The 13,493-nt window shown below is 44.9% G+C and overlaps 1 protein-coding gene across 3 annotated transcripts in view; it reads right to left on the reverse strand.

The window, feature by feature from the left end:
* sgcd (sarcoglycan, delta (dystrophin-associated glycoprotein)) overlaps positions 1–13,493 on the reverse strand; it is a 200,941-nt gene that overhangs the window by 31,627 nt on the left and 155,821 nt on the right. For all 3 annotated transcript variants that reach the window (XM_034607496.1, XM_034607495.1, XM_034607498.1), the window contains 3 exons: positions 10,229–10,330; positions 5,559–5,646; positions 3,573–3,692 (listed from right to left, as the gene is read on the reverse strand). In XM_034607496.1, coding sequence (XP_034463387.1) covers positions 3,573–3,692; positions 5,559–5,646; positions 10,229–10,330 — 310 coding nt within the window. The remainder of the gene's footprint in view (positions 1–3,572; positions 3,693–5,558; positions 5,647–10,228; positions 10,331–13,493) is intronic.

Here is a 13,493-nt window from a genome sequence, read left to right on the forward strand (position 1 = left end):
CGCCGACGAGGCCGGAGGTATTTAAACTTTCAGAGGCAGCGAGCGGAGACGAGTCACCTTGGTGCTCGGGAGCAGAGTCCAGTTAACATCGCTGATTCGGTGAGAAGCAGAGAAAACTGTTCATGTACCTGGAGTGAAATGTGAGATTCTAACACCACAGTGCAGATGTTCCACAGAGATGAGATAACACAATCACACGTGGACACACTCAGGGTCACACACACAGACGTGAGAGTGAGAGAAGTCTTGTGGTTCGTCGGTGCTGCTGAGATGCTTGATGAGCCTGAGAGGCCTCATCACTCGGCTGCAGAGATAAACCCTCTCCCTCTCTCTCTCTCTCTCTCTCTCTCTCTCTCTCTCTCTCTCTCTCTCTCTCTCCCTCCCTCCCTCTCTCTCTCTCTCTCTCTCTCTCTCTGTCTCTCTCTCTCTCTCTCTCTCTCCCTCCCTCCCTCCCTCCCTCCCTCTCTCTCTCTCTGACGTGCAGCTGTTCCTGTCAACACCTTCACTCTTTGGTTCTGATGTATCCTCCAGCCATAAAAGTGAGGATTTAATGGACACGTTAATGCTCCCGGAGGATGACCTCTGACCCCTGTGCTCGTGCCACCCTCAGGAAATAGCCCCGGCTTCAATCTGCCACCGTCACGAGGCAGATTGCCACGAAGTCTGGAGCCAGAAACCAAACTGTGAGAGGACATTAAGAAAATCAGATGGGCCGTCCTCCAAGAGGCTTTAGTGCAGCTTGTTCAAAGAAACAGAACTGAATCCTCACAAACACCTGATGGAGGACGTGGCAGCCGCCCGCCACACACACACAGACACACACACACACACACACACACACACACAACCTGCTGGCAGACACAACGGCAGCAAAGTCAAACAAGTCACACAACCAACACAGATGCACAGGAAACAAAGACAGCAGGAAAAAAAAAAGTGGCTCAGCTGCCAAATCAGCAGAAATCAGAACAATGATTCAGCTGCTCAGAAACACACGTGATGCACAATCGACTACACAACAGCACAACAGCAGACACAAGGCCTGTTAACACAAGTACACAACCGTGGCTTCACTTAGGACACGTTCAACGTTTCTAAGCACGAATCCTAAAGACTCCAAACAAAGACACGTCGTGTTTTCACCTCTTTGGTTTTTTGGTTTATGCAAAAAATAGTTAGTTGATTTTAATGAAGAGAAATTTTGTCACAGTTTCACTACAAACTTAATTTGTATGTGTAACTATGTTTTATTTGAGCATTTATGCAGTTTTGCTTGATACGTCTGTGTCTTTACTAGTTATTCGTAAATCCATGTTTTCGTTTCACAGTTAAGTCGTTGATTTATTCTTTATCTGTGTGATTCCATGTTTTTATACATTATTGTAGGTTTTTTACCTTGAACCTTCCAGAGGCTGCAGATGAAAACTAATGCGACATCGTTTATTGACATTTTCACTGATTTCTCAGAGAATAATTCATGAATCGTGATGAAATTAAAACGGAGATGTTTGGGTTTCACTAGTTTTTACCTCGTCCATCTTTATTTACAGTCTTTGACCTAAACGGGCGGCGACAGATAAATAAACACAGAGAGATTTGACTTTGAAACAAACACTGCGACTAAACCTGTTCGTCTCTGTTAAACAACTGTCGACCCCCCCCCCCCCCTCCTCTCCACCTGACTCCCTCACCTCCCTCCCCCCCCTCTGTGTCTCCCCCCCTCGGCTGAGGAGGGCGACAGCCATGAACTCAGACTCAGTGAAGCCGGAGAGGACGTAAATGAATGTCGACCAGGATGAAGACTAATTTGCTCTCGCAGAGGACGTCGCCTCTGAAAGGTTTGAGTCAGAGAAGAGCGAGAGTGAGGGGGGGGAGGGAGGGAGAGGGAGGGAAAGAGAGAGAGAGAGAGGGAGAGAGAGAGAGAGAGAGAGAGAGAGAGAGAGAGAGAGAGAGAGAGCACCCATGGGAGCTGTGATGTGGAAACACTGGGCTCAGTCAAGAGGGAGACACTTCAAACCTCTGTTTATGTAATAACCAGATTGAATGGATGGACTGATGAACGGGGGGTGGGGGGTGGATGAGTGATGTGAATGATGGCAGATGGAAAGATAATGGTGAGGGACACGAGAACAGAGAGAAGACGCCTGAGGAGGGAGGGAGGAAGGAAAGAGAGGGAGAGAGGAAATGAAAGAAAAGGAGCGAGCAGAAAAATAAGGGCCAGAGAATCCGAGCGTGTTATTTTGCTCTGGAGCAGATTCTGTGATATTTAACGTCTTCATTACGCTCAGTGTTGTTAGCTCCCTGCTAATTATCCTGCTGTGGAGAAAATACATAAACAAGTGATGATTAAATCTGTCCTCGTGTGCACGGTCAGCACTTTTCTCCAAACCTAATTAACATGGAGGAGAGTGTTTGGAACCGTGCACGGCGTCGTTCTGCTGGACTCCAGCCACACGATGCAGCTTTCAACACGTTAGATGAAGGAGTTTTCAGAGCATCGTGAAGGAAACGTAAGATCTAGGGCACGTACGACAGATATGAAGGAAAATCAGACTCATTATATCATAATGATATAAAATAACCCTAATAATACCACGTTATGTCTCAGACTCCAGACAGGAGGTGTCATAGTCTTTACAAAGACAAGGTGAAGTGAGAAGTAGCTTCAAATAAACACTCATAGGATTTTAACAATCTCAACCCATTTAATTCACAGTGCCCGTAATAATTTTTTCAGATTATTGAATTTTAGTATTATTTTAGTATTTTTATCACTGAGAAAGAAGCACAAGGTTTAAATGTCCATGAACTAGTTACGTCTGTAGTTACTCACTGAACAGTAACAGACAAACTCTCACGTGAAAGAGCAGCTGAATCTATGAGGCTTGTTTGTGTGGACGGTAAAAACTTTATGGGCGAAGCAAAACCCCAAGTTAGAGACCTCTTATTTTAACATGATATTACGTGGCAATTTAGAATATGGCGGCTTCCACAGTTGAGATGATTAATAAAAAACACTGCTTTGACATATCAAGGCCCTTTGAGTTTGATGATTTAAAAAGGGGCTGGGACGCCATGATTGGACGAGTCCCGTTCCTGTGTGCGAACTCCATTTCCCATCAGACCTTGCCCTGAGTCGTGATCATGTCCGCAGGCACAAGATGGTTTTTAATTTCACGCGGCTGCTTTGTGTATGCTTTGCGTTCATGTTTTGGTGTCACGCCCTCGGCTCTCACAGGGAACGATCCGTGGCCGTGGCCGAGCGGCGGCTGCAGCCAGAACTGCTCCGTCACTTCTCATCTCCCGGCACAAACCTCATCGGTCTAAGGACGACACGTCACCTTCTCCCTGCCGAGGCCTGTGGGCAAATACCAGCTCTCCTCCAACTTGTCATTCTCCTCCCATCACACACGAGCTCCACCAGCACAGATCTGCTAATATCAGCATCGCACTCTGCTGCTTTGCATTGACCGTACGTCAGCTTGACAAAAACAAACCACAGCTGGAGTCACACACATCTGAGGGTTCAGAGAACAAGATGTCCTCAGTCGGGACTCAGGGCGGTCACTCACCCATCACTCTGAGCCGCTCGGCGCCCACCACCACCTCCTGCTCGTCGGCGGAGAAGAGGAGTTTCCCAGAGGTGGATTTGACTTCAAACATCTTGCCCTGCGCTTTAAATCCGTGGGCTCCTGCAGCGAACACACAGGAGAAGAGAGAGAGGAGACATCAAAGAGGGGCGAGCGGAGGCCGGAGACGATTTCTCACTGAATTAACTCCTTAGATTGGAAAATGTGTCCAGGACCTGATTTTCAAATTAAGACTCAGACTTTACCTCAACCACCACATGTAGATTCTTTCTGGAGACTATTCAACAAACCAAGTGAAGTGATAATAACACAAAGTGAGAGTTACATGAAATAACAACAGTACACATGTTATTATAAAACAGATTCAGGTATTAGCTGGTTGACATTTTATCAGAATATTAAGTGTTCATGTTTCCACGTCCAGCAACATCATCATTTGTTTCTGTGACAGAAATCGAATTCATTTTAATGTAACTTGTGTAATCATAATTAAAAAGAATCCCTTACTTGCTGATATTTGACCTTAATTCACAAAAAAATATTGTGTTTTGATAAAGTTAAATAAAAGCTTAGATAAAAGAGAAATAGTAAGAATAATAAAAGTCGTAAATAATAATGATAAAAGAGATTTAAAGGTTTGAAATTTGTGACAAATTTGAAACAACTTGTTCGTCATGTGACAAAGTGTCACAGAGTCTGTCACCTCAGTATAACAGTGCTACGTCTGTCCTGACATCTGTCCTGACAGAAACATCTGCACAGAGAGATTAATGTTCCTACTTTGATTTGACATCTTAAAACTCTGAATGATAAGTCTGACTTCATGTGAAAAGTTGTCAGTCAGCGGATGTGAGTCAAGTTAAAGAGATGTTGAGAGAAACACGTTGAGGACCTGCAGCTGTCTGTCATCCAGATGTGACCTGAGGTTTTCACGGTTTCTCTGAACGTCTGCAGGAAAACACCGGAGCCGCCACGACTGTGACAAACAAGTGATTCAAAACGAAGACAGGTCCCTTCAGCTCAAATTGCTTTGTCTCACACGGCGGCTGGAAAACACCCAGTGCCCGAGAGGCCTGACTGATCGACACACGCACAATTGATTCTGTCACTCCGCGCCTGGGACGAGAAGAACCTCCGAACGCTAACGCTGAGGAACGACAGAGCAGACGTCCTCCTCCGTGTCGGTGGTTAACGTGAGAGACACTTCCTGCGTTTATGGAAAGAGATTTTCATTCAGACTGTCATCACTATCGGACGGGAGGAGTGAAGAAGAAGAGGAAGAGGAAGAGGAAGAAGAAGAAGAAGAAGAGGAAGAAGAAGAAGAAGAAGAAGAGGAAGAAGAAGGTGGAAGCAGCGAACATCAGGTGTGAAAGGTTCCTCAGAGCAGAAGAGGTGTTCTGGGTCTGGATCAAACTGAACCTGGTTCTGTTGGTTTACACTGAAAACACTTTGTTGGACCAATCACAGGAAGTAGAGACAGCATTAAACAGTAGAAGAAGAAGAAGAAGAAGAAGCAGCTGCAGTCTTCACCTCCGACGATATAATGTTTGAACCCCGACGACGACAGGACGTACGTGTGTCAGACCAGATTCTTTAGTCCCTAAATCACAATGTGAAACTAAACTAACAGATCAAATGGAACCAGCACGTGAAGCTTCAGACTCTCAGAGAGAAAACGTCCTGAATCAAACCTCAAATAAAAACTCAAACAATCTGAAGCTTCTTTATTCTTTAAGTAAAGAAGCTTTTCAAAAGGCAGGAAAATGAGGAGCAAGTCTGAGGAAAACTCGGAGACGTTGGTTTGTGAAACAAAAAAACAGAAAATCTCCGTGAATAATTGAACAGAAACATTTCTACATGTTGTGTTGCAGCGGATGTCGTCAGCGTTGTTGGTTCAGAGAAATGAAAACATGAATCATATCAAAAGGAAACACGAACCAGCAGATGAAAGCAGTTTGTGTTCCTCACCTGTGACGAGCTGCGTGAGGAGCTGGTTGTTGCTGCCCAGGATGTTGACCGACACGTTTCTGGACGACTGCAGGAACAGCGGGCGGCCCTGTGGACACACGGAGCGCCGTCTTGTTACGTTAACTGTTACGTTCTCATGTTTCAAGAGCAAGAAGGAGAACAAGAGAGGAACCAGCAACGTCCCTGGCAAAGGAACGTTTTAATGAACGTTTCCTTCCAGAGCTTTTCTCTCAGGTTCGTGGAAATGAAACATCTCAAATATATGTAGTTTAAGTTTTTAATTCACATCAATTTGTCCGTTTTCATCTGCAGATTTAAATCATGATCAGAGGTCGTTTTGTGAAAATGAGGTTTTTCTAATCCTTTGAGACACATTTCAATACTTCAGTTTAACCTACATCCACCAAACCTCCCAGTTTCAATCCTGTTTACATCCAAAGGTTTTTACTGAAGGTTTAATTCAGGCATCGTTCACGGTCGGATTTATAAAAGATGTAATTCACACAAACATGGAGAGAATCACGTTTTTTAGATGCCTTTGATTTTCTGATTATTCAGAAATTTAAAAAGAGACATCAAAAGATTCCCTCTGATAAAAAATGTGGTTTTAATATGAAGATTTTTAACCATGTTCAGATTCCACAAAACTAGATAATAGATTATTTTGTTAATTAATTTGTCAAATTGTTAGTTAAAGACCAAATGGACGTCATGGAGACCGGCATTGGTCACATGGATGTGGAAGGTATATATGAACATGAGGACAGAAACATGGACACACACACACACACACACACACACACACACACACACACACACACACACACACTGACACACACACACACACACACACACACTTAGACTTAAGCCGACCGCTCTGTTCGCTCACTTCCATTTCCCAGAGTGCCCTGCACCGATGTGAATGCCGATCACGTCGGACACTCTGCTCTTTCTGTGCCCGACTAATCTTCATGCCTCAGTCAACTTCTTAATTAGAGATAACGGCCGGACCATTGTGGCGCTGTGGCGGCTGGGGGGGGGTGGGGGACCAGCCTCGTGTGTATATTACTGATAACATTATGGCTCTCGACAAACTTACTGAAGTTCCCACAGTAAACTCAGGGAATGTGCGATACACAAGCAGGAAGTGATTACAATAACAACGAGCTGTGAGCTGAATGCGCGACGAACAAGAAGTTTGAGACTCGACACAAAGAAGAGACGATGAATCGACTGTGGAGTCCGGAGAACCTCAAGGTGTGTGTGTGTGTGTGTGTGTGTGTGTGTGTGTGTGTGTGTCTGTGTGTGTGTGTGTGTGTTTTCATTGATTTACCAGGGAATGAATAATAATAATAATAATAATAATAATAATAATACTGATAAATTGTATTTTATAGCACCTTCCTGGACCAGTTTGAAATAAACAGTAAAGTAAAACACAAAGACATATTTCCACCAGTTACTTGTTCTTCCATCTATCTTCCTCCTCTGACCCGAGGTTGGGTCATATCGCTGCAGACTCAGCACGGTGTTCTGGACGTTCCTCTTTCTATCGAGCTTCCCAGCTCCTCCTGACAGATCCCGGGTGTTTCCCAGGCCAGGTTGGGATTTATTATCCCTCCAGCGAGTTCTGGATCGACCCCGGTGTCTCCGCCCGGTTGGACGTGCCTGAAAACCCCCAGTGGAAGGAGTCCAGGAGGATCCTGATAAGACGCCTGAACCACCTCAACTGGATCCTTGAACACAAACGAGCAGCAGCTCCACTCCGAACTCCTGCTCCATCTTTAAGACTCAGCCCAGACTCCCTATGTTCTTTGGGTCCGTCCCCAGAGCTCGTGACCAGTGGTGAGGGTCAGTCAACGACCACTGATCCGTCTCTTCATCTCCGGCTCCATCGTCTCCTCACTCGTCTTCAAGACCCTGAGACACTTGAACTCGACTTGGAGCAACATGTCCCCTGAACCCAGAGAGAGCGACCCAGCGTTCCCAGCAGAGAACCAACCTTGAAGGTGCTGATCCAGTTAATTAGACTTTAATTTCACACTGAGCCTCTGACCCTGTAGCTGATAAACAGATGGAGTCTGGACCTGCTGCAGATTTACTTTGATAGAACCAGTTTCTGAGCGAGCGGCTGCAAATCGCTCCTCTGGCTCAACTTACTGAGCTTTAATTCAGGCAGATTCCTGAGCCTCTGGAGCTCGGCTCTGCCTCCAGGTCATGTTTCTATAACCAGCTCCGATCCACTCGTCTTCCTCCAGGTCTCAAACTCCTCGCTCCCTCACTCCCTCTGTGCGAGAGGCGTCCTGCTGGGAGTGATATGGTCGACCGCATCAGTAACGAATGGAAGAGCGAGGCCGAGCAGATCAGAAACACGACAACAAACTAAACATGTACTCGACACAAACAGGCCCACGGGGCAGCGGCAGGAGGAGCGAGCGACGAGCCGCTTCGCTCTGAGGTGACGGATTTAAAGCTCAGATTTAAAGCTCCAACCTTGAAGAAACACATCACGAGTCTCATCGAGCTGGAGGCTCAGAAACCTCCTCGGGAGACTTTATACTTTATACTTTTAATTTCCTTCTTCAAGGACGCTATGATTCCTGCAGGATTCCTCCAATAGATTTCAGACTGTAAATAAAGACGTTAACTCCACTTCCTGCTTCTGAACAACAATGAAGCTCAAACCTCTCGGACACGGGCGTCGCCATCTTACATCATCACACCGACGAATCGATGCGACAACATTTTGATGTGATCAGAGCTTCTTCTATAAAGAAACGTTCTCACACAGGTTTGTGTTTCTCCTCCAGCCGAGCGGAGCCTCAGCTCTTCTGGTCAGTTCCTCTGTCGTCTGTGTTCCAGCAGCTCCTCTTGAACTTGTTGAGAAGAGCTTCACTGTTATAAGGACGTTTTAGTTGGATCCCAGTTGGGTGGATTCTAACTGTGTCACTGGGGGCCGCTCATGAAAGTCGAGCTCTGTGCGTTTTTATACAAACTTAATTATCATTATTCCTCTTTAAAGAGCTTTGAGTTGATGTTTGTTGCATTTTGACGTCATTAAAATAATATTTCATTGAAACCAGGGATGTGTTTTACTGGAATAGGAATATCTTTCACCGCGTGGACACGCTCGCGCTCGTTTGAGTCGGCGTTGAACTCGGCCTCCGCCTGTCAAAACATCCCATCTCTCTCATTCTAATTCAGTCCTCCTCCATCTGTCTTCCTGTCTCTGTCTCAATTACTGCTTCCTCTTCCTCTCCTCTTCCCCCATGTCTCCTCCCCTCCTGCTCTCCTGCTCCTTCTCTTCGCTCCTCATCCCTCATCCTCCCTCTCGGCTCACGTAAGGTCCCAGACAGAAGAGATAAAGCTCGCCGCTCCCTCGCATTATCCCACTCTGCGTCCACTACCTGCGAGCAGCTGTTGTTACTGCGACGCTACAGGAGACGGGGGGGGAGAGAGAGTTGCTGTTGCTTTATCGGCGCCATCTCTCCGTTCTCCGGGCTCGGCTCCTCCTCCTGTAGTCGCTGGACGGACGACAGGAAGCTGCTCTGAATGTTAATTCGTGAGCAGGACGTACCTGGGGACCTCAGACAGACATTACGTTCGGATCAGTAAACCCCCAGAAGGTCTGAGGCAGGAAAAGTGAGGCTGGAGCTGTGGCTGCGAGCAGCTCACTGGAGAGTGCATGTTAATGAGAGCACGAGGCTGCGGGCTGTTGTACGCCTTCGCTCCCCGCTGAGACCATCTGCTCAGGAACAGGTGCAGCCATGAGGATATACAGCGTTTACCCTGGTGATGGGTTCTCCTGCTTTGTCACGACAGGACATGACATCAAGTTACAAGACGTGACGATCGTCGTCAGGACGTCACGTGACACGGGATGACAGACACGGCGCCTGTGGTCGTTCTGTGTCACGTTGGGATTTGTCCCGATGGTGCAGTGGTTATTTCTGTGACCTCACACGACCGGAGGTTCCCGGTTTGAACCTGACGACCAGGGTCTTTCTATGTTAAGCATGTTCACAGGTTTCTACAGACACTCTAGCAACATGCAGGCGGGGGGGGGTCAGATGCGTGTTTGACCGTAGGTGTGAAAGTGGGACTGGTTGTTTGACCCTCATTGGCTGAATCAAAGCTCCTGAGGGACCCGACACATTCTCAGGTCAGATCAGAGACGTGATGTAACCACAGTCCGCCCCCCCTCCAGGTTTACTTTACAGTCAACAAACATAAGATCCCTGTGACCTTGACCTGTGACCTTTAACCACCTAAATCCAATCAGATAATCTGTGAGTCTAAATAAAGATTTGAGCCAAATTTGGAAAAATTCACAAAATAAGATACTTTTCATTTCCTCCTCCTCGTCAAACATGGATTTTCTTATTTCACTTTGTTTCACTTGGATTTAAAATCACTGCTGATGTTCTGGTTTGTTTGATATTTTCATTTCTTATTCACATATTTAGTTTTGACATGTTTCAAATCCTCACGAAGCAAAACCAGCTCAGTGGAAATTCAACATTTCAGTTTTTATCTATGTAAACTCTACTCATAGTAAAAACAACTACACATCCTACATTGGTCTGTTTCTATTGTGTGTCAGTGTACAAACACAACAGGTGTTGATGTGGTTGTGTGTTAGTTTGTGTGTCTGTCGTTGTGCGACTCACTGGTTTGGACTGGATTTCTTTGGCATAGAGAGGTTGGAGGAACTCGGAGTCTCCCTCCAGTTTCAGGCCCTTGTCTGTGATTCGGAGGTTCCCCATTCCGTCCTGCGAGGAACAAACACAAAACACACACACACAAAACACACACAGTTAGTTTCATACACACGTCAACACAAAGGCAACAACTTGAAGGATTTTACAGTTTTTCTGCATCGTTACGTAACATGATCGTCTTTTATCTCACACACCTGCAGTTTGACAACACACCTGGTGTTTGTCTATGTGAGGAAATATTAACTTTACAATCACACACGCGCACACACACACATACACACACACACACACACACACACACACACACACACACACACTAAACCGTCTCCACAGTTAATCAGCTGCTCTAATCTCTTAATCTGCTGTTTAATGCAGTGACTGAGGTTCATGACTCCAGCTTCAGTTTTACAAACTGATTCATTGGCAAACATGTCACACACATCGTGTATATATATATATATATATTTATATACACTACCGTTCAAAAGTTTGGGGTCACCCAGACAATTTTGTGTTTTCCATGAAAACTCACACTTTTATTTATCAAATGAGTTGCAAAATGAATAGAAAATATAGTCAAGACATTGACAAGGTTAGAAATAATGATTTTTATTTGAAATATTAATTTTGTTCTTCAAACTTTGCTTTCGTCAAGGAATGCTCCATTTGCAGCAATTACAGCATTGCAGACCTTTGGCATTCTAGCTGTTAATTTGTTGAGGTAATCTGTAGAGATTTCACCCCACGCTTCCTGAAGCCCCTCCCACAAGTGGGATTGGCTTGATGGGCACTTCCTGGTACCATACGGTCAAGCTGCTCCCACAACAGCTCAATGGGGTTGAGATCTGGTGACTGCGCTGGCCACTCCATTACAGACAGCAGACCAGCTGCCTGCTTCTTCCCTAAATAGTTCTTGCATAATGTGGAGGTGTGCTTTGGGTCATTGTCCTGTTGTAGGAGGGAACTGGCTCCAATCAAGCGCTGTCCACAGGGGATGGCATGGCGTTGCAAAATGGAGTGATAGCCTTCCTTATTTAAAATCCCTTTTACCTTGTACAAATCTCCCACTTCACCAGCACCAAAGCAGCCCCAGACCATCACATGACCTCCACCATGCTTGACAGATGGCGTCAGGCACTCTTCCAGCATCTTCTCACCTGTTCTGCGTCTCACAAATGTTCTTCTGTGTGATCCAAACACCTCAAACTTTGATTCGTCTGTCCATAACACTTTTTTCCAATCTTCCTCTGTCCAATGTCTGTGTTCTTTTGCCCATATCAATCTTTTCTTTTTATTGGCCAGTCTCAGATATGGCTTTTTCTTTGCCACTCTGCCTAGAAGGCCAGCATCCCGGAGTCGCCTCTTCACTGTAGACGTTGACACTGGCGTTTTGCGGGTACCATTTAAAGAAGCTGCCAGTTGAGGACCTGTGAGGCGTCTATTTCTCAAACTAGAGACTCTAATATACTTGTCTTCTTGATGAGTTGTGCACCGGGGCCTCCCACTTCTCTTTCTACTCTGGTTAGAGCCCGTTTGTGCTGTTCTCTGAAGGGAGTAGTACACACCGTTGTAGGACATTTTTAGTTTCTTCGCAATTTCTCGCATGGAATAGCCTTCATTTCTAAGAACAAGAATAGACTGGCGAGTTTCACATCAAAGTTCTCTTTTTCTGGCCATTTTGAGAGTATAATCGAACCCACACATGTGATGCTCCAGATACTCAACTAGCTCAAAGGAAGGCCAGTTCTATAGCTTCTCTCACCAGCAAAACAGTTTTCAGCTGTGCTAACATAATTGCACAAGGGTTTTCAAGGGTTTTCTAATCATCCATTAGTCTTCTAAGGCGATTAGCAAACACAATGTACCATTAGAACACTGGAGTGATAGTTGCTGGAAATGGGCCTCGATACACCTATGTAGATATTTCATTAAAAACCGGACGTTTCCACCTAGAATAGTCATTTACCACATTAACAATGTATAAAGTGTATTTCTGATTAATTTAATGTTATCTTCATTGAAAAAAACAGTGCTTTTCTTTGAAAAATAAGGAAATTTCTAAGTGACCCCAAACTTTTGAACGGTAGTGTATATATATATATATATAAATAGAAACAGTTTTCTATCCTGAAATACAAGAGAACGTGTTGTAGATGATATAAAAACTGTGTTCAGTAAATCTCAGTCGTCAAACTGCAGCACGGAGATATTTTATTGTTCCATAAACATGTGACTCATATCTCTGTGAGTTTTGTGCCTAAACTGTTGAGTGTAAACGAGACGGATTCTGCTCACACTCGGGTTGATCGGTTTAATCTGTGTCATCACTGAAGACGTGTACATGCTGTAATGTGTCAGGTTTCATTTATTAAAATGAGACGTAACGTTTTGAGCTGTGAATCGTGAAGTGAACAGAGCTTCTCATAATAAACAGAACAGAAACATTTACTCTTAAAAACACAAAATACAACAACTGATGATAATAATGACAAAAGAATACGAGACTATAAAATAATTCATAGAAATGTTCAGACTAGAATCACCGGAGCAGTTTGACCCTTGACCTCGAGGTGTCCTTAAGAAAACGCCTTTACGAAGCCAAATAGGTTTTTTGAAGTAACAGTGACTGAAACCTTTGACTCTCAGCCACCACAATCTAATCAGTTCGTCTTTGACTTCTAGTGAATGTTTCCACCACATATGAAGAAAATCCCTCGAGGCGTTCTGGAGATATCGTGTTCACAACAACACACGAGACAGACGGAGGAACAACCAGAAAACATGAAGCCTCCAGCCACTAGGTGTCGCCAGAGAGGAGACATAAACACGCACCACTTTCCTCTCACTGTCCATCGCTGCAGGGAAGAAGAAAACCCAAACACAAGAGTCTTTGAGGTGGAAACATTTTCATTTCACCTTCATCAGGAATCTGGTTTTCAACCATTGAACCCCAAGGATGACTTTTCTCTGCGGAAGCCGAACTCGTCTTCAACTCGTTTTAAACACAAACGCTGTGTTTGCTAAATGAAGTTATTTTGAGCCGACAGCAGGAACAGAATATTCTGTAAAGAGGTAAATAAATGAGCTCAGAGGCTTTAACGGGGGATTTGTGACGGAAATTCTCCATCAGCAGTAAAGATGCTTCTCTTGTATTTCGCGCGCACGTTATTTTATTGGGTTTTTTTATCTTGTAAAAACAAGCGGCCGCTGCGTC

The sequence above is a fragment of the Hippoglossus hippoglossus genome, chromosome 14 (assembly GCF_009819705.1).
Source record: "Hippoglossus hippoglossus isolate fHipHip1 chromosome 14, fHipHip1.pri, whole genome shotgun sequence".
Taxonomy (NCBI): domain Eukaryota; kingdom Metazoa; phylum Chordata; class Actinopteri; order Pleuronectiformes; family Pleuronectidae; genus Hippoglossus; species Hippoglossus hippoglossus.